Source organism: Cinclus cinclus, chromosome Z (assembly GCF_963662255.1).
Source record: "Cinclus cinclus chromosome Z, bCinCin1.1, whole genome shotgun sequence".
NCBI classification, from domain to species: Eukaryota; Metazoa; Chordata; class Aves; order Passeriformes; family Cinclidae; genus Cinclus; species Cinclus cinclus.
In genome coordinates, this window is record NC_085084.1 from 75,062,158 (window position 1) to 75,084,369 (window position 22,212).

Sequence of the window (22,212 nt, forward strand, 5' to 3'; positions counted from 1 at the left end):
CGGCCGTGTAAACGAGCCGCCTGTGGAAGCGCGCCCCTACACCCGAGGGCAGCGCAGCGTCCGCCCCGGGTCACGGCCGCGCTCCCTCAGCCGCGGGCCCTTTCCGGCGCCGCCCCGCCCGCCGCTGCCACATCCTCCGCTGACATCAGCCCGCGCCGCCATATTGAGCCGCCGCCGCCGCCAGCGCGGCCGCCCCGGGACCGGCCCGCTCCCCATGACTGCCCCCGGCCGGGCCGCGTAGGGCGGAGCGGCTCCAGCCCGGTCTGTCCCCTCCCCGAGCCGCCGCCCGAGCCTCGCTGTCTCCCCGCCACCATGACTTCCCTGACCCAGCGCAGCTCCGGGCTGGTGCAGCGCCGGACCGAGGCCTCCCGCAGCGCCGCCGCCGCCGATAAGGAGCGGGGCGCCGGCGGCGGCCCCGAGGACGAAGGGCGCCGGGACGAGTCCGGAGACGACGAGAAGGGCGATTCCAAGGAAACGCGGCTCACCCTCATGGAGGAGGTGCTGCTGCTGGGCCTCAAGGACCGTGAGGTGCGGCTGGGAGCGCTGGGCAGGGGGTGCCCGAGGGGAGACCGGTGTTTGGGAGGTGCTGTGGGGAAGAGGAGACGGGTGGTGGAATGGGGCCAAGGGCGCTGCAGAGTGAGTGGCTGTGGGCTTGGGGACAGAGGGGATGGGGAACGTGGTGTGTCTGGAACAGGCTTGGTGTTTTGGAGGAGGTGGGGAAAAGGTGCACGGATTTTGAGGAGGGGGAACCCAGCAGAATTTGTAGTGCTGCCCTTTGGTTTCGGGGTTCGCAGAGGGGCTGTCATATGAATACGTATGAGTGGGAGAATAAAGGGCCTGGAACAAAACAGGGACCTGGATATGGGCGCCAGGTCTTCAGGCCAGAGTTGGACTTGAAGGCCTGGGGAACCCGGCACGTTTATCCTCCTTCGACTTATCCATGGCTCTAATGTGGGAGATCCATCTACTTCCATGGGTTTTATCAGACAGAACTCTGGTACTTACGAGGTCCTCAAGTGTTCTAGGATGCTGAGCAGCCGTTTTCTAATAAGACTTTTCAGAGTAAAGCATGTGAAAAATATCTTAAAAGTGAGGGGAGGGTTGTATGACAGAAATGGTCTGTGAATAATGAGAAGCATGTCAAAATAAAGAAATGGCATTATTATATAATTCTGTATTTTTACTGATTTCATTGCTTAATAGTTTGCTATGATACTGTGAGTAAGTAATTGAGGAAGGTGTACTTCCACCAGTGTACTGAATTGTTTTTTCATTTGAAAAAGGCAGTCAATATAGAAAGCACACACACTGGAGAATGAGAGTTCTATCAGGGAAGCAGTTTATTTTGGTGTGATGTATGATTAAAGCACAATACACCCTTATTTTAGATATGAGATATAGTATGAATTTGATTAAGCAACCAGCTTTACTTTGTCGAGTAAACTTGCTTTTGTTTTTTGAATTTGAGTGACAAGTAAATTATTTAATCCAGTTCATTGATTTGAATGAAAGTCTATTGAAACTGTGCCTGCTCAGGAGAACAAAATAATATGGGAGGGAAGCTGGTAAGTTGTATGTTCTTTGACAGGGCATTGCATCTAAAACCTATTGCTTCATAATGAATAAAGACTGTTTTTCTTGATTAACGTTTGCTTTTTACCACATCACAGCTCCATGCCTGACTGAGTTCAAGCAGGGTTTGAACAGTACTCTTGGGTACATGGAGTGACTCTTGGAGATGATGCTGTGCAGGGCCAGGAGTTGGACTCAATGATCCTTGTGGGTCCCTTCCAACCCAGCTTATTCTGTGACTCTATGATCTGTGTATATACCTGCTATAATAGCATTTTATTTCTCTCTCAGCCTGTGTTTCAGAGCATATTCTTGTAGTCCCGTTTGTTGAGATGGAGCTTGCCGTGGCATCCTGATAACCTCAGTATATAGTGATCTCTGCTTCTACGTGTGAAATTGAAGACTTGTTGAATTGAATGCATATGAGCATTTCTCTTTCTACATGCCTGAATGGTTGGGAAAAATGAGTTAGGAGTGGCAAGGGTGATTGCTGGCAGGATTGGCTTAGGTTCCTTGAGGAACGTGGTATAAACTGGGTGATCATTCTGCCTATTTTTTTAACCAGAATTTTGTGCTAAATCTGCTGCATTGGTAGGCATTATGCTGTAAAGATTTCAAGGTGGGGAGCATTGTGTCTGCCCAAGGGGCAGTAGTTAACACTGGCTCTAAAAGTGTACCTTTGCAATGGTGTGTATCAAAGTTATAAATTATCTGACTTTGCTACGCACAGCACTGACATACATTGCAGGTGATCTAACATTCCTTTGTATAGAAAAAAAGAAATGAATGGTCACAGTGACAAGGATATCATGTAACTCCCTTGGGATTTTGCAGTGGAGACATCAGACAAAAAGACTTAAGAGTGTCATCTCTAGAGCAGGGGGCTTAAATGCAGGGGCTGTAGCATACCCTCTTTGTGAGCTTCGTTAGACATGAATAACTGGAATTTGGACTTTGATTTTGGGCCTGCTTGTGGCTCCTGTGTGCACGATTTAAACTATTTGTCATGTATTTGCCTTCCAAAATTGGAAATAAAACTATAGGCACATTTTCCAATATGAATAATTTTTTTTGTTCTCTGCTGTTCTAATGATAAGTAAGCAGAGCTAACTTACTTTACACATTTGGAAATGTTTTTTACAAAGTCTTTACTTCCAGTGGAACTGATTTACTGTAGCATTTGAATAAGACTTTCTCAAGAGAGCAAGAAAAGAAGAGCAATATAGGGTCTGTAAACTGTAATTGTGAAACTATATGAAGTCTAAGGGACAGGCAAAGGCACGTTTATGAGATAGAAGCTTGATTGAAAGCCTGTGTACTTAAAGCTGAGACTATCTTTCCTGTTTATTCCAACAGGATAAAACAATTTACTGTTTACTTTAAAATAAGAAAAAAAATTACAAAAAGTAGGCTGGATTGGCCAAAGAACATGTTTCCCTAAAAATAGTTTTCTCAGAACACTGAATGATACATGCATTGATAACATAGCTTTCAGATTTTTAGGTAATTTTAAGCACTAGTGTGTGTGTCTGAACTTCATGTATATTGTATATAAAATGCCTCAAATGTATGGAGCTACCTTTATAATTTCTAAGTGTACATGGAAGAGTCTTTTCTATTAGGAAACAGTTTTTCAGGAAGATCCATTTAGTGATGCATTGATAAGTTCAGTGTTTCCAAGGAATTGTTAGAAACTCACATGAATCCTGTTTTCAGAGTGGTGTGATGGTCATGAAAAACCTCAGCAAGACTTTGGAGTTGTTGTCTGGTTGCTCCTGCAGTATGAATTCAGTCATGGGCATTTCTGGCAGCTGTAAAACAAGCACACCACCCCTCAATCCTGTTCCTGATGTCTGAACACAATTAACTGTGTTTGTACATGCTTCTTGGACATGGCATTTTTGTTTGTTGTGTCCCCCACCAGTTTGGCCTAAGTTGTACCTAATGTATGTGTTCTGATTGCTCTTTTCCACCAACAGTTCTTCAATCCATATTTTCTGTGTACGTGTAACTATTTCTCTATTCCAAAGTCAAGATAGGTTATAAGGGACATGTGCTGAAATATGTACATGCTTGCATAACCTGACAGATACGGTGTCCTTGGAGGAGCAGGTAATAAACTGGAAGAAAATACATTACTAAAATTTTTCAGGGAGCCATCACAATACCTGCATGTGTTTGGAAATCCTTCAGAACCATGTCTGGAAAAGAGAGTCAGCTTCATCCATTTAGAGCAGAGCCAGTTGCTATAGGAATGAAAAATATGCACTGAAGTGAACCAGTGCTGTATTAGGTAAAACACCAGTATTGTCATAGTGAAGCCTTGGGATTCAGCTTTATATTTTTAAGAATCTCAGCTGCTTAGTGTGTAACTCTGAAACTTCATATTAGATGTTAGTAAGTTCTCTTCTAACAATCCTTTCCTAGCTAGACAAAACAATTAGACAAAACAATCCTTTCCTAGCTAGAGAATCAAGGACAACTGGTACCCAAAAGCAGAAACAACAGCGAGGAAAAGGAGGCAGGCAAGGGGGCCTGTGGTTGGACAACTGACCCCAATATGTAGGTGAACCAAAACTTACAAAAGTGTAAAAACTCGTGACCAGGAGCCATCTTGGATTTGATTTGGGTGTAGCCCTGGCCAGGCACTTGCACTGCCCAAGGTGTATCCTTTCAATAAATACCTATTTTATTCATTTTTCTTTGTCTAGTCTCTGTTCCAGGTCAGCCTTTCCAGGCATCCATAGGATAGTTCAAAGCCACAGCAAAAGGGAATTGTAGTGTAGAACTACTAAAGCAAAAGAAGGGTATGATAAATACTGGAAGTTAGAATATAACTTAAAAATGACAGCTAAGAGAAGACCACAGGGTAGTTGTTTCATTATAGGTCCTCCTGGCATCTTGTAATTCAGTCCCATAAAAATGGAGAGGTTATGAGGTGGTCCTGCTATGTGACTTGCTCCACTGTGTTTCATCCTTGTGGGTTTTCTTCTGATTGTGGGTTTGATTGTTGTTTGGGTTTTTTCCCCCTCCTTTTAAAAATTTTGTTTTGGTATTTGTTGGGAATCTGTTCAGATAATAGCTGTGCACTCAGCTGCTTTTATCCTCTATACGATTGCCACAACTAAACAAATTGAAGCAGCTAGAGAGACCTGGCACCCACCAAGATAAAATGTTTATTTGATCTGTAGCTAATTCCTCTCTTGCTGAAAGAATGCTCATGTAAAATGCGCTGAAAAATACCTGGCTGCTACAGTCTACTGCAACATTAAATATTTCTTAGTGTTTTTACCCTTTCTTAGCTGAAGACTAAAATGTCATTTGTGAGAGTGAAATAATGTTAAATCACTTCATTAAGTACAGAAATTGTCTTAGATCTTTGCTACTCATGTTTGGCCTTCAAAAATTTCATTTGTTGCTGAAAATTTGGTTTTGTGTCCAAAGCATAGCTTTGTGTCCAAATAGGTCACATGAAGGTCTCCAGTTTGATATTTTTCATTGTATTGTAATTAGCTATTAGGGAACTAGTGTACCTGCTTCAGACGAGCTATTTTATATTGATCTGATTAGTATTAAAATGTAGTTTCTTGTTATTCTTACAAATACAACGGTCTCAATTGGTTTCTGAATTTTATATTTTAATCCTGAAGGTACTTGTGTAAAAGGTTACATAGGAATTTTGAAAATACTCAATATGTGGGTGTTGTTTTTCCTGCTCTTAAGATTTGACTTAGCAAAACGGATACTGTGATGCAGATGTCTTGAGGGGATTTGCCTTTGTAAGAAATTAACAGGGTTTTAAATGTCTTCTTTGTATCCTTTTAGTCTTTTTTTCATCTCATGAAAACTGTTTCAGCAAGAGGCTGAATGTCAACTTAGAAGTGCCCAAGTAGAAGCTCCCAAGTTTTGCTGGAAAATTTCTGAGACAAGCAAGTGTAACTTGAAGAGGCATCTACTGAGAATTCATTCGTGTTGCAGTTGAAGAGTGATGTATTAATGTGTTGAAACCTGGACAAAGACATGCTTTTTCTCAAATGTTCAGGGCCTAATAGCAACGAAGTGTGTAATGTCTGTGGTGAAAAATTCTTTCTTTCATAGTTGCTTACTTTTTGGGTCTTTTTAATTTTCTTAAATTTCATGTCTATAGATAAATTACAGACTAGGAGAAGATAGGAGGTGTGGGAGGAGGAGTACCCCAATTCTCTTTGCTACAAAATGCGTAAAGTGCCTTTTTACCATGCTGCAGGTAAATCCTGCTTTTGGGCTCTTTTGAGGATATGCAGATTTTGAGTCATTTGCATGCAGTTGGTGTGGTTATCCCTGCTTTCATAGCATACTTAATCTGTAATCTAGATTATTTTTCTATGGATAACTTGGACTATGGCAAACTTGTCTGGTGCAGGGCAATGACAAAAACATTGTCAGAGCCTTTTTAGCAGTGATTCCCAGTTTTTTAAGTGCTCTTAAACCAAGCTTTAACAAAAGCATTCTTAAAAACACACCATAACTCTTCTTCCTCTCCCTTTAGCATGCTGCTTCTATTAAACATTTTGAAAGAAGTGTGTATGTGTGTATGTGTATATATATATATATATATATATATATATATATATATAAGGAAGTTTTGCTCTTTACTGCTAGAAGGGAAATAATCATTAAACTGAAAATAATTTTTTATGTCAAAGAAGTAGTGTAATTTTTCAACTGTCAATCCTAATGAGGATAACATTTATTGCTATGTAGATGACATTTATTTTAATTAGGCAAGGTGCATGTAGTGGGCTTTTTTTGCAAGGGTAAGTCGACCAGACTAAGTATTGCAGACAGTATATTGAAAAATTACTTTCTTATAGATCAAATAATTGCTACAGTACATGCTCATCTCTGTGTTGCATTACTCTGGAGTAAATGTGTGGCTTGGTTTCCTCTGCACAACATTCTCAGTTCATTTTTTCACAAGTTTACTAAAAGAAGAAAATGATTAGTTAACTAGCCATGGGCTACTTTTAACTGTTTTTGTTTTTCTGTCTTGCAAACAGTCTTAGATAAATTTCAGTACCTTGCTTTCTCTCAGAAATATTGTTAAAATGTTACTGCATAATCATTTCACATGTGCTTTTCAGACATAAGAATTATGAGATTGCACATAAGATAGTTCTCAACTGCTCTCTTCCTCCAAGTATGTAAACCTGGATGACCAGGAGCACAAATGAGTAGTAGCACAAAATCACTGTGCTGTTGGTCTGAGTGTGAATCAGAACTGTGCATGCCAAGTCTTTCCCACCTCCCCCAGTACAACCTATACTAAACTGCTGCATTTCACCCTTTTTTTCTTCCCTTTTTCTTCCTATGTTTGTGATGGACCATTGAGAAATACACCCTTACAGGCTAGGTTTTTATAATGGGAGAGATACATTCAAAGCTCTCTTTTTATTTGTGGATGTTAGAGGATTTATTCATCACACTGGGAAATTGGTTGTCAGGCTTTTTGCATATCTTTCTGTGGCTGATACTCTTTTAAGCACTTGTAAGCTGCTTTTTTGCTATATACTTTCTAGTCATCTGCCTTTGTGGTCTTACTAGTTAGCATCATGTAGTTGTGTTATTTAGAATCTTTTGTACGTAGTTTTTACCAGGAATTTTGTATTTAGCTTGTCATTCTTGTACAACACAGCACATTGCACCTCTATTTTTTTTTTTGTTTCAACAGACACTTGATTTCACTGTGGCACTTCCACGCTGGGCAGTCTTTACCATGAGAGAAGCATTCTGTATGTATTATGTTGTAATTTCAGTATTCTGTCATCTGCAGTGCACAGTGAGCAAGGCAGGTGTATGACACTCATTGTCTAAATGAGGTAAATGTCAGGTGGATGTTCTGTCTCTCCTGATCACTCAGGAAGTGCTAACTGCAACTACATTGCCTGAGCTGGACATTTAAATGGAACTCCTGCTTTAGCAGCTTCTGGAAACTGTGGCTGAGACTTTCAGTTTACAATTAATATACATTAAATACTAAATGAAGGAACTTGTTCCTTTCAGCATGAGAGCAGTGCAGTGGTTTTTTATTTAACCTCATAACAAAGATGTTGTCATGGCATTATTGTGAGGTACTCTGTTTCTTGAAAATTGTTTGCATCTGGACAAGTGAAACAAGTGAGGAACCAGAAGCTGTTCTGAAAAGATCTGAAAGGAAGATGGATGATGTTTAGATTAAGAACTGAGCAATTTCTCTACCTTATGTACACAGTTTTTTCAAGACCCAAAGCAGGACTCTAGAATTCCATCCACATCAATGACCAGATGCAGACTATTCAAAATCAAGCATTTTGCACCTCCCCAGTTTGAAATAATACAGTGTTTTACACACTGTTTTAATTGTGACTGCTGTAAAAGAAAAGGTAGGGAGGGGATGGGTAGATGTTTTTTGGGTGCAGATACACTGTAATTATAAACCGGGAGGATGGAATTATAATTTTAATCCATGTGCCTAGTTAGTCGAAGTTAGTGAAACCTCCACCTCTTATTTAGTCAGCCTATAAGGGGCCTACTTTGTCTGTATTAGATAGACATACTAGATTCAGATTTTTCCTACTGTTTAAAAGAGGAGTGTACTGGATCTGTCTGGGGTAGAGTTAGTTTTCGTCATAGCAGCCATTATGGTGCCATGTTTTTTATTTTTGATCAAAACAGTGTTGATAACACAAAACAGTGGTGATAACGTGCACCCTGTGTTTTCTGTTGCTGAGCAGTGTTTGCGCAGCACCAAGGCAGCTCTGTTTCTCACTCTGCTCACCCCTTCAGTGGGGGGTGCAAGAAGCTGGGAGGGGGGACAGCCGGGACAGCAGACCCCAGCTGACCAGAGAGGTACCCTGGGCTGTGCAGTGCCATGGTCACCAATAAAAAGAGGGTGGAGAGAGTGGGGTAGGTGTTCCCCACCAGCCAGGGGACCACTTGGGAATCAGTCTGCTTATGAGAGGTGGTAAGCAAGTGTTTGGCATCACTTACTTTCATTTTTTCACTTGAGGTTTTCCTTTTCTCTTCCATCCATGCCAAAGTGACTGAGAGAACAGTTATGTGGGACTTAGCTGCCATCCAGGCTCAGCCCAGCTCTAGGGGATACTAAATTCTAATTAAACATTTCTTTCATATGAATGTCAGATTTTATGTTCAGTGACAATAGGAGGTAGAGTAGAAATCATTTTGTTGAAGTCAGAGGTTATTGAACAAACTAATTACACCTTAATTTTGCACCAGTATGAAGAATAGAGATTGTGCACTGATGGAAGGTGGCTTTGCAAGAGTCATGCAAATATTTGAAGTCATTATCTGCTTTCTTATACAGTTAATGATGAAGAAAGTTAGGCTTCTAAGTTTGTCTTCATTTCTAAATGAGCAGTCATTTAGACTGCTGTTAAATGTTGATTTATTCAGAGATCTCATAAGGGTTCAGCAGTGTGGGTGCCCTAGTTGCCTCCTCTTTAGCAAATTTAGGGTATTTTATTACCTTCATTTTAATGAAAGACGTGCCTGTGTAACATAGGTGTGTGTACATGCTTGCTAACATGGGCAGTAACATTTGGCTTTAGTGCTTTCAGCGCCTGACAGCAGTTGCTGTGTGTTATTTATTCCTAAATGCAGTGGCAGGTTAGTCAAATACCTGACAAGTTCCTTGTCAAGAATACTGTGCTTTGTAGAGTATGTAAGCACGCTTTTCTAAAGTGATTCTGTTTGACTCTCAGAACGTTTCAGAGATTTCCCCCACTAACTTATGTTCCATTTATAGCTAGAGGGCAATTTATGATCCAGTAAATGGCTAATGATTTCATTTGCATGAAAAGAGGAAATCAGGAGGGACTGGAGTCAAACATCAAAGTCCTTGCCTTGTAGTAATCCAGTAATAAACACTCCTGCATTCTGGCTTGACTTTTTGTTCTTAATTTTCAAAAGTTTCTTAGGTTAGGATGTATCATCAGATATTTCCTGCAAGTTTCTGGGTTGAGAAGGTGGTGGCTTACTTGAAAGGTCACACTTGCAGGAAAGAGCTATCTATAGGAATAGGCTGAAAAAGACCTAATCTAATGTGAAGTGGAATCCAGTTTATTTAAACTTTACATGATTGAATATTTTTCCTTTGACACATGAGAAAATCTGTAGTATTCCTATGGCAGTTTTACTTGAGTATTTTTTTAGCACTTAAAAGTTTTGGGCATCTTGTTTTTATCTTTTTAGTATTATTACTATGTTTCCTGATGGCGCCAACTTGAGAGGAGCTGTTCACCCCTGGAAGTCATAGAGGCCCAGCAGAGAGACCTTGACAAATCAGAGGGTTGGATATCACCAGCTGCATGAACTTTAGCAAGGGCATGTGCCAGGTTCTGCAATTGGGATGGGGCAATGCTGGATGTGGGTGGGAGTGAGATTCTGGAGATGCCACAGGCACACGGCAGGATTATTTGGGCTGTCCTGTACAGGGCCAGGAGTTGGACTTGATGATCCTTGCAATTCCCTTCCACCTGAGGTTATGGATACAGGATATGATAGGTTATGATTCTGTGATTTCTGAGAGATGACTGGTGAAAGGGATGAATACCTTCTAAAATTATTTTGTTTTCAGAATGTCTTCAAAAATGTTTCTTTCCAGCTATTTCTTTTACTGGACCTGAAATTCCTTTGTTACCCATTTTAGAGATATCTGAAAAATGAAAATCCCTCTTTTGGTTATTAAATCTATTGTCTGTGTATATAATACATAGGAAATAGCCTTCTTTGAATGCACTCATGTCAAGTGAAGCTGGGTCTTGTCTTTAACCGAATGTTTTGAAACAGGTTGGTCTGTAGAAGCAGTGAAAATCAGTATGTGAATGACAGGTGTGAACACCATTTGGTAAGGAAAATTGAGGGTTTGTCTTTCAGTAAATTGCTAATAATTACAGTTTTTGTTGAATCATGTTGCCATCTGAGCCAAAATTCAGTTTTGTGTTTCAGGATTGCTTGGAATCTAAGCATGAAGAAAAACATTGAATGTGTTCTCAGCTTAACTATCATTCTTGTATTCCAGAATTGTGGAGGTTTTTTGTCTCTCTTGTTTGATAGGTCCATTGATGAGAGAAAAGATTGAAACTATTACTGAAGAGTTAGTCAAGCAAGACACCCTAACCCTGAACATTTTATTTTCAGTTTGGGCTAAGGCACACAGGTCCTTGCCAAAATAACCTGATCTGAGACTTGCCAAAGAGTGCTGCCAGAGAAGCTGGGCTTGTTTTTCTGTTTTACTGGCATTATGCAGTACTACAGTGTCATGGAGTATGAGATTTTCTTAGAGGTAATAAGTTGATAGCTCTTAAGAGTTAATAAACTGAAATATGCATATTGAATGTATATTAGAAAGTAAGAATTAATGGGTCATTAAAGCATGCACATAATTTGACTATGTTGACTTGTCTTGAGACTTACTGCCTGCTTCAGCTTCTGCGCAGTGATTACATTCAGGTTGATATAAATTGCAATAACCTGCATTGGAAAGAAAATAACAGATCTTTTCGCTCCCTGAAGATGAAAATGGATCAGTTTGTGTAAGATTCCTATGGTGAGAGCAGTCTACTTTTACCTTGAGGGTTCAAGTAATTTTGGACATTCCAGCCTGTCTTCAGTGAATGTTGCAATAGTTTTTACTTTTCCTCATTTTCTGCAATTGTTTTCTGTTGTTTGCATTTTCCCCACATTCTTATAAGTATGTTTAGTTAGGCTGGCACAAATACTTTCAATTGGTTCTCACTGGGCTTCAAGATACTTCATATGTTTAGTCTGTCTAAGGCTGCAGAAGCTGACTCAGAGATTCACAAGAGTCTGTATAAAGACCTTGCTGAGGTGGAGAAAATGGTGGCTGGCTGCAGAGGAGGAATTCTAGTATTGACCAACATTTCTCTTTGTCATTGAAAACTTGGAAAAGTTTGTGGGCTTTTTTGAATTTTGTGTTCTTGTGTTAGAAGACCAGTTTGCGTGCTATTATGCTGTGAAACAAGCTTCTTGTAACAGTGTGCTGGAAGGAAAGACTTCCTTTTTTTTGTTGTTTTTAAAGGGTTCCTTATTTCTAAGGGATAATATAAAAATTATGTAATTGAAGTTTTTGACTGAAAAAGTCAGGTGTCACATTTGTTGGACAAATACTTTATAAAACATGCTTAGTATGAAATTAAGCATCTATAGCATCAGTGTTGCTGACTCCAAACCCATTCAAGAGATGTATGTGGTACACTAAAAGTATATTAGTTGTTCCTTATAGAATGATGATTTTCCTGAATGAATTAGTAACTTTCAACAGCTTTTCATGTCTAAAGAATCTGTAAATTTATTGCTGTTTTATTGCCTAGTAACTCAGTTACTGACCTTGATCTGCCTGAGATTTCTGCTTGTAGTTGTGTTATCACAAATAAGAGGTTTACTTAAATGGTCTGACACCATTGCACATATCTTTTTGCAATCAGCAGCTTCACCTTCAGCTAGAAAGGACAGGAACAGAATTATGTACAGGTGTTAGAAGACAATGCTCCGTACTGTTGCTGGTCCTCTCTGAATGCTGTCCAACAGGACACAGTGTTTCTGTTGTAGAAGAATGCTGGTGATAGATGCATTTGAATACTTAAAATTAGGCTTTGCTCAACAGAATGAATTGATATTATATGCTACTACATTATTTATAAAAAACAAGTAATGTTGTTATCCTTTCTCTGTATGTTCTGCTTGTTTTGTACTTTGCCTATTTGGATTTGGGAGCAGCTTTAAGGAGATGTGTTGTAGAAGTTCTTCAGGTGATGTAAGTGCTTTCAAAACTTCAAAGTAATGTTAGTAATTGTAGAGAGACTACATAAGGGAAGCAGTGTATTAAAATGGTAGTTGTCCTTTTTGGGAATATGATAGCCCAAAGCCTTTTACTTCACTTGTACTCTTCATTAAAATCAAAGTACTTTTAGGCAGTGTTTGTTTCATGAGCAATCATAGCTGTGAAGCAGATTAAAGTTGTAAAGTGGCTTGTGACTGATTCTTACGTTGGAGAGGGGATGCAGAAGGAAGGAAGCAGACACCTCTGACATGAAAACTGTGGCAGACCAAAGTTCCTAAGAGCTCTTCACCTGCTGCAGTGCACCTAGACACTGTATGCTGTTAATTCTTTCCCTTCTGTTCTCCCCAGCTGTCTTTCTATCATCACAAAACTACTATTTCAGGGAGGAACTCGTTGACTAAAAAAAGTGACAGTTCTGTCACAATTGTGATTAAGTCCGTTAAGAAATTCAACTTGCCACAGCCTCTATTTCAGGATAAATTGTCTCTTCTTGTCTTTTGCAGTAGGTTTCAAATGGGTGACAGATGATGATTTTATATTATGTTCTTTCTGTGCTTTGTGTTGGCTAATGATAGACTAGTACATGCCTCTGAAAGAACTTGGTGTTGCTTCAGAGAATCAGAAAGGGATGCTATTGTCATCTGCCTTGTCAGATTTTAAATAATATAACTTCCAATTTATGATCATCAGGGTAGTCCTTGCTGAAATCCAAAATGGGGAGCTGAAGGTAATGACACATAGTGCATGATATCTTAAGCTTTATGTATGCTTTTTGTCTTTTCTGAGCATATTTTGGTCATGAATAGTTTCAGAACAGGTATCCCAATAATGTACATTTTTTTCCCTGTTCTTTGCCCCAAAGACTAAGTTCTAGCTGCAAGTATGCAGGTTATAAAAACTATTCAGAGTTTGGATGAGCTTATCTATTGAAGTGTGGACTGTCACAAAATGGGATGCTGTTTCATTTTGCTGTCTGTCCCAACCACATCCCTTCCCTTTTCCATGCTCTCTCTGAAACTGGTTTACCTGCATGGTGAATCAGGTGAGGGAACTGGCTGTTAGCTCTCAGAAAGACCACTTGCTGACCTGGCTGACTATACAAATGCTGTTGTGGGCTCAGAAGAGAGAGCAGCAATGTGCTTCCATGGAGTGAAGAAATACTTTGTCTTCAGCAGCAGTTCAGGCTTTGGACTGCTTCCTTGGGTTTAGTCCTCAAATGGCTAAAAATGAAGATATGGGGAAGGACGTACCTTCTCCAATTACATGCAGGGTTTTGTGCAAGGCTAAAATGAGATGTGGTGGCATTGATTTGAAAGATCAGTAAAACACAATTGAATTTCTCGAAGGTAAAAAGTAGTGATTCACAAGAGTTGCTTGTACTGGGAAAGAACACTGGGATATAATTTTATCTTGTTTTTTTCCCTTTTTTTTTTTCCCCTGGTGTTTCTCTCTGCCACTCTTAGTACCTCTAATAAAAGAAATCTGAATTTGTGTATATATAGAACATGAGTCTCTCAGAATTAACTACACACAGTAAGCATGCAGATGCATTTTTCCTCCATGACACTGCTGTGTAAATGCTAGCTATAAGTAGACTCTGCTAGTTGTGCTATTCAAAATGAAAAGGAGCTCATATAAAATTTATACCAGCAGATGACTCAATTTACATTGTCCAGTCCTACATGTGATCTGAACTGACTTTGAAAAGTTTCTTTTTCCAAGTTCCACGTTCACTTTAGTTAGTCCATCTCACGCTTACATCTCTTGACAACTGGTTCCTCTTATGCTCATCTGAACAGTAGAACTGAACGTTGCGTGTTTTATGTGTCTCCAAACTGTATCTTTATTATTCTGGCATGTGTATTTGGCAAGGGCTCCTAACTGGACCTGCAGATAATCATCCTCAGTAACTTCCCCTGATGCCAGCAAGCATGGAGTATATTCTAATATGTTTGTCATCTGTGATTTGTGAGAACATAAAAATAGTCTGCCACACATTGGAAAGAATAGATAGCAAGGAAGAAACACCTGTTTGGCAAAGCTCAACAATTGTTTGTATATAAACAGACCAATAGTTTTGTGTCTTAGAGTTTTTATGTTGCTACCCCCAACAGAGCCTGTGAGTGTGTCTGTGCAGAAGTAGTGAAAGTAACAGCAAACTGCAGCAAGTTTGGGAAGTCCAGTTTTTAAATTTTATCTTTAATACTATATTTTATCTTGTTTATTTTATCTTTCTAAATTTTATCTTTCTTTATCTACTCTAGGTAGAGTTTGTTGCAATTTTTTTCTTAAAATGCTATTCTAATAGAAACCAGGGTACCTGTAAATTCAGAATTTACTGTTTGCTAATGTGAAAGCTTTCTTTAACCTGGCTTGTGTTTCCTAGATGAGAAACCCACATGCTAAGGATGTCTTCTGACAGGACTGCCTCAGAGCTGGGACTCCCAAACTCCTCAGGAGTTGTAACTGTTCACTTCTTTCTGTTAGCTGGCCAGTTTCCTTTGAGCTGCCATGGCTGGAAAGAGTTTAACCAACATTTTATTTGTTTTGTCTGTACATGAAGTTCCAGAAATTGCATTATTTACCAAGTTTCAAAATATTTTTTGTGTCTTTCATAAAATAAAAATTTGGACTTTTCTGAGAACAGGAATTCAGGGGTTTGGGTAGCTGTAGTGATGTTTCTCCTTTAAATGTTCCCTTCAATTGTTTGGTTTATTTCAGTTGTTTACTATAGCTGTTTTAATTTTGTGTTTTGGTAGAGGGTGCTAGGTGAGGGTTTAAGGAGTACTGTTAAGTTTGAATATAAAAAGAAAAGGTTTTTAGTAAGAGAAGCATGGACTGAACAGTGTTATATGTATTATCCCAGAGAAACTTGTGTTGGGGTTCTTCATAAATGTAAATTGAATCTGAGTCAGGGTCAGAACTTTATCTTAACACTGATCTATGACATATAAGGTTGTGTGGATCTGGGGATGGACCTGAGGGGCCTGTCATGCTAAAATAAATAAATACTTAATTTTTTGGGTGAGTAGGCATCAGTAACCCACAAGTTATCTTCACATACTATTACATGACTTTATGATGCATTTTTAAAAGAAGCTGATTTTCAATGGCTCTGTGATCTGCAAAGTAATCTGCAGTGCCATGGGATTCCTTAGTTTAGAATGCCTTGGCAGCTACAGTCTGTGTTCTGTGAACAGCTGCCCTTAACCACGTGAATTAAACACATATTTATTTATATTACCATGTATTTTGTTTACTGTGTATTTTGAAGCCTCAGAGTTGTAACTCTGCAAGCATTTTTCTTTCCTTTCTCTTGAATATGCAGTATTTTCATGGATTTTTTTTCTCTGCCCTTCTCCTTTCTTGTCTGTGCCAAGTATAGTAGAACTGATGTTTACCTATGCTGAGTTAACTGAAGAAGTGCAGAGAGATGATGCATTTCTGTAGTGGGAATAGATCTGACAGAAAAAACAAACTGATTTTGAGTAAAAGATTACCCAGTCTTTTCTGAGTCTTTTGTTCTATGTTTTATTAAGAAAATTTGTTTCTTTTTCCTTTTTTTCCTTAACTTTGTAATCCATTAGGGATTACTTCTGTCTCCATAAATGTAATATGACATCTACATCTTAATTGCATTTTTTGTACTGTTACTGCTGGATAACTTTAAACTGCACTTGAGAAGAATAGTCATGTTCATTCAGTGTGGTCTTTCTGTTTTTTTTTTTTTTTTTTTTTTTTTTTTTTTTTTTTTTTTTGTTATTTTTTGTTTGTTTCAAATAGAGTTAGTGTGACAGTAGCCTGGAAGGTGTGAGAGTCATTGATCTGTGAAGGCTGGATGTTTTGATTTTAGAGTTTTTTGCAAGCCTTAAAGCAGCCTTAATTATATGGAAATCATTAACATCCTTGGGACCAAGTATCTTCAGGCACATCTGATCATGTTTGTCTTCTCATTCTGATTTTTTATGTACTTACGAAATTACAATGGTCATGGCTGCAGTGTCCTGTTGAATCCAAAAGAGTGTGTTAGCAATCTTTTTTAAAGAAAAAAAAAATTGAACAAGCTTTTGAATTTTAAAATCACTCAAGTTTGAATTTTAAAATCTCTAAAGAGACTAAGTAGAAGCAGGAAGTGGAAAGTAAGGTACTTTTGGTAATTGGCCTTTGTTGAACAATGGACTGTTTAATAGATGGGAGTTTCAAGTGATTAATGAATAACTGAACAGGAATACCTGTGTGAGCTGGAAGTGGGTAAAAGGCAAGGGAATAGGAGAAAGTGAATAAATGCCATAGTAGCTGGTGGGAAAGAAATGGTCTAATGAACATGGATTTCAAATAACTTATTCTTGAAGGGGAAAGAGGATCTTAGTCTCAGCTCTGTGCTTTGCCATACTGGGGTGGAAAGTCTGAGCTTTCAAAGTTAATATGGTAACAAGTATTTGATACAAACTTTATTCTTATTTCCCTTTATGCTTGTCTAGCAAAACTAGTTTTTAGCTGAAGGTTTCTAGGTCAGGTCTGATGAAAAATGCTTTTGTGCTCTGTTTGTGTAAATAAACATGACAGTTGCAAACAGTCTTTTGATCTATGAGTCATTGTAGATTTAAAATTTTGTCTTGCAAGCTATTCATAGCTTAAAGTGCTATTCTAGTGTGATTGCTGTCAGATAAAAATAATCTCCTGCTTTGTAAGTCTTACCCCCTGCTGCTTTGCAACTTTAATGAAATAAGTATTTCTTTGTGTTAGAAAGTTTGTAAAGCTGTAAGACTTACAGGAAGATGGATAAAGTAAATATACTTGGTATTTGTGAGAAACGAAGTGCTGTTTAAGAGCATTAAATAGTAGAATGAAGTTGCATTTCTGAATAGTGGAGTTTGATTTTCAGTCAAGTGTTTTGAGACTGCTGTGAATTTGGAATAAATGAACACTTTTACAAACTGCATCCCTGTCTTGTTCCACATGCTGTAATGAGCAGCGTCTAGGTCACATTCAGGGAGAGGGTGGGGTCAGGATGACAATTCCCTCAGTGAGCATTGACTTCACCATGGTCTATGTGTGGTTTACAGATCCGTTGATGTCTGTCAAACTTCATTATTGATCTTGTTTTTTAAAGGATTCAAAAAACCAAAACTTCTGCCTTCCTGTTAAAACAATTGAATGGAAAAACACAAAAGAAATTGGCTACGGATTCCTAGCCTGTGAGCTAGCTTTGTTTATTATCTTTTAGCCCTTGTTTCCTTTAAAAATACTGCATTATTCTATATTGCATTTATACCTCTCCATAAATTAGTAATCTCCACCTCTTTGTTTCTCTTTTGTGCACCTTTTCTAGTAATGCTGTATGACGTTTAAAGTAGGGTCAAGAGGGTGTTTGGAACATCAAAGGCAAACATCTTCAAAAACATTCAGTTCTATTTACTTCAGGAAGATTGAGTTAATTTAAAAGAAGATTTAGTTTAACTGTTTTGTGGTGAACTGATATTCTGTGAAGGTTCCTTCAATTGTCTGGTATCTTTGCAGTAGTAAAACTGACCAGTTCATCTGCCAGAACAATCTGGAAAGATCAGTTTAATGGATTGAAAAGAATCTCTTTCCTAGCTCTATTAGTAGCTGTGCAATTTCTGTGTGTGGAAATATAATATTCCTTCTCTAGAGGATCACCTGTGAACTCTGATCATGGGGGGAGCAGAAGGAAATTTAGAAGATGGTGGCAATAGGATACATTCTCATGACTTCACCATCATCTAACCCACCAAAACAAGCAGCTCCGTTTATGAAGGATGTAATCTTTTTGAGCTGTTTTTCAGCATTAGTTGGTTAAAAACTGTTGGGTGGTTGTGCAGTCTCCATTGTTGGAAGTTTTTGAGACATGCTTGAATGAGAACCCTGAGCAACTTGACCTGGCTTCATAACTGAACCTGCTTGCAGCAGGAGGTAGGATTAGAGAGTCACTTTTAACCTGAATTACTTTATGATCCTGTATTTCTCTGCAGCCCTCAGCCTATGGCCACCCATGTTAACTACTGGAACAGAGGAGTTTACATCTGGTAATTGGTGCTGTAAGTGGTGTAGTTAATGTCACTTCATTGAAAAATACTAATTTGAAAAATAAATGCAGTTTTTCATTGCTAAAAAAAGGAAAAAGCATTAGCAAGCACTTCGTTTGCATAATAATATGAAACTTTCCATGAATACAAAGAAATGTAAATTTATCGTGCCTGTGAGTTTGTGCAGTAGATTTTCAGTTTGCGTATGCATTTGTTGGACTTCAGAAATTATTATGTAAAGAGACTGATTGGAAGTAGAACGTGGGAGTCATATCTCTTCCCGCTCAAGCAAACACTGCACTTTATTGTGTATTTTATTTGGCAAAAATGTCTGGTGCCAACCAAAATCTTAATTGTGGAATGGCATTATAGGAATAGCTGATACTAGCGAAATAACTGCTCTAGAGCACAAGGCTGATTAGGTATCTTCTCAAATGCCTTTCCAAACTCATATTTATGGTGTTTTAAATGAATATATGGGACCTATTTCCATAATTACCTTAGAGATTCTGTAATTACCTTATAGATTTTGTAGGCTTTTTCTAAGTGTTGGTCAGCTATAGAATACAAAATATAATATCTTGAAAATAGCTATGTGCAAAATTGAAACAAGTATTCTTAAGTTCCTGGAAATCTGTCATTTATGGCATTAGTTAGACACTGGTTTATAAATTAATGGACTTCAGATGTGTGCATCTTATATCTTTATACATTGGCAGCTTATTGGTTAAGACAAATTTATGAAAAGCAGAGCTATCTTCTGCTCTTCCCTCACCTTGTCTTGTGTACAGCATCTTTCTCTAAAGTATCCCAAAGCTGGTGTTTTCAGAAGTGCATCACTAGAGGACTTTGGAAAGATCTTTATGAATCATATCAAGCATTTCTCAGAATATTTCTGAATGATTTTGCTTTGTCTTATCTTTAGATACTGAAATATTAAAAAAATATGCAAGAACATTGTTGGCTACTCCATATAAAAGAGAGTTATTTTTGTAAGAATTTTTTTGGTTGTAACTGTTGAACAATGGAGTACAGAAGTCAATCGTTGTGTTTCTGGATACTGATGAGTGAATGTATTGGGTCAAGTGGTCTGTTCTGCCGTTTTAGCAGACAGCTGTCAATGAAGAAACAGATGAATCACAGTAGGTGTGGTGTGCTTTACAGAATAAATGTGGTATGCAGTTTTGCAGTTTGTATAAGAACTATGCTTCAAGCTGTAAAAGCACATGTTTTCAAAGGATTTAAATGACAAAATAGTAGCTGTTATAAATATTTCTTTGAAAGCTTTTGTCTTTTAGTTTACTGTATTGCAGCCAAATGAATCTGTTCCGTGATTTGTACTGATTGCCACGTTTGTGTTTTTCAGTATACTCCATAGTTAACTTAATATCCATTTTTGGTTTATTATTGCTTTCTTAATGCCATGTTGTTTATACATGCAAAGTCATGTTAATGTTTTTTGGTCACTCATAAGGCCATGTGATGTCAGTAATGCCAAATGCTTGATGTCTTAAAAATGTCGTAAGTTTATTTTGACTGTGTATGAAATTACACTTTACACCTCACAGTTCCTGGTATCACCCTCTTTCATTCTGTATTATTTTCCTGAGGATTCCCAGTTCCTCACAAGGCAGAGACTGAGTGTCAAAACTAACAGAGGATGAGACTGTTTCTCTTTCATGTTTTCATGATAGTGAGTAGTGATACCACCTCAAAAGTGTGAAAGCAGGAGAACTTCTTAGAGAACACAGCAAGGCCCTTTTTCTATTCACATCCAGGTGGAGATGGAGGTATCTTACTGTATTTCATTCTTTGCAGGGTTACACGTCGTTCTGGAATGATTGCATCTCCTCTGGACTGCGAGGCTGTATGTTAATTGAATTGGCATTGCGGGGGCGTCTCCAGCTGGAGGCCTGTGGAATGAGGCGCAAAAGTCTGCTAACAAGAAAGGTAAATGCAGGAAAATGATCACATTTACTTGTCATGCTCCACACAATACAGGAGCCGTAAATTGAAGCTGGTTCCAAGAAAAGAAATGGGGCTTTTTTCCTTTACATGAGGATGATGATTCTGAGTAATGGCCTAAGGCAGATGTGCAAAGTTAAGAAGTGTTTCAGTGCTGGAATGAAGTGCCTTGGAACATCTGTGGTACCTGCTCTGTGCCCATGTTTGTTCTCTGGTTGTGTTGCTGGTACTGTTGCCAACCAACCGTTGGCAGTGGCTCTGGCTGGGATGCAGTGGCAGCAGTTACTGGCAGTGGCACCAGCTGTAATCTGCCAAAGGAACTGGCTTTTGCAATGCTGGTGGGATGTGGGCTGAGGCTGAAAGGAGTGGGTAACTGCCAGATGCCAGATGTGTCCTGCAGGCCACCAGCTTACTTCTGGTGTACACAGTGCTGCGGTTTGTGCTGGCATTGCATGGGAAGGAAACCCATTCTTGTTCTTGTGACCCCTGAGAACACAAAACTATTTCGTTTCAAGCATGAGGCTAGTGTGTTAAATTGGTTGTTCTCTCTGACCTTCAAGATGGCCACATCTCTTATCGTCCTTTGTAAAATTAGGCTGAAGGTTTGAGGCCTTTATTTTTTACTTTTATCACTGAATTTTCCCTTAGTGCACAATGTGCAAAGTCACACTCTTGGAATAATTTTTACTTTATCAGCTCTTAGAGGATACTTGTAAAATAAGCCTATTGAAAACCTGGTCAAATGTCTGTCCACCACAGATAAATTCTCTTACGGCACATTTCCCTGTCAATATTATCTTTTGCTGCATTTTAAGGAAAGCTTGTGAATTCCCCAACCTTTTCCCAGCTCCCTTCACTTCAGAAAAATCGAACCTCTGTTCTTACAAACAGTCCCTGCTTCTTTTAGCCTCGTTTAAGCATATTCAGCATTGATTACTTCGCACATTTTTTTTTTCCTTCAGAGCTTTTGGCTTCTTAGGCATTCAGTAATCTTCTTAGGCATTCAGTCAGGAGTTATTTTCATTCTGTGAAAACCTTGTCAGTTCTGTCTACTTGAATATTAACTCTAAGGTTGCAGGGTTTTTTAGGAAAATGGAGAAATAGCCTGTATGTATATTCACTAAAGAAGACAAGTAAAATTATTGGTCTCAGTTCTGATTGGTTTTTGTTTGATTGTGGTTGGGTGTTTTTTGTTAAATTTTATCATGTGGTTTTGGGAGTGGGTAGATGTGTTTGTTTAAGGTGATCTGAAATCTATGCAATTTAGAGGTTTTCTTTTTCTGCTGTTGTAAGATATTTGAGATACTTTGCAGTTTTCAGGCAGGAGGGATCTATAAAAATAGGCATTAATTTAAATGAAGGTTGTTTTCTGTTTAAGTACTTTCCTGCAAATAAAATCCCAAACTGTACCACCTCCCTCAATTTAGAAATCATTCCTGTGAATGACTTGTGTTGTTTTGCACTTTATTTGGAGTTTTCCATTAACCCTTTATTTCAGTCTTGTTTCTGTGCTGGCCAGATTTAAGTGTCTCTACTCTGTCAAGTGTCTTCCTTGTCCCGCTTCTGCAGGTTTTGCTCCCCATGCCCTTAGCTTTGGCTGTGAAATAAATACTGTGCCTAATAAGTAGAAAGAGCTGTCTAATAATACATGGTTTAGTTTTTATTGGAACCACTCTCTTGATCTTGCCGTAAGGTGAGGACAAGAAGAAGGTAGAACAAGTTTTTTGGACAGTAGTACAGATTTACAAACAGCTAACAGGGTTTGATCATATAATTAACTTGAAA

The 22,212-nt window shown here is 38.7% G+C and overlaps 1 protein-coding gene across 1 annotated transcript in view; it reads left to right on the forward strand.

Annotated features, from left to right (window-relative positions):
- Positions 1–312: 312 nt before the first annotated feature.
- Positions 313–22,212, forward strand: part of GOLPH3 (golgi phosphoprotein 3) — a 30,181-nt gene continuing 8,281 nt past the window's right edge. The window contains exons 1-2 of the mRNA XM_062513552.1: positions 313–528; positions 20,281–20,412. Of these exons, the coding sequence (XP_062369536.1) occupies positions 313–528; positions 20,281–20,412 (348 nt within the window). The remainder of the gene's footprint in view (positions 529–20,280; positions 20,413–22,212) is intronic.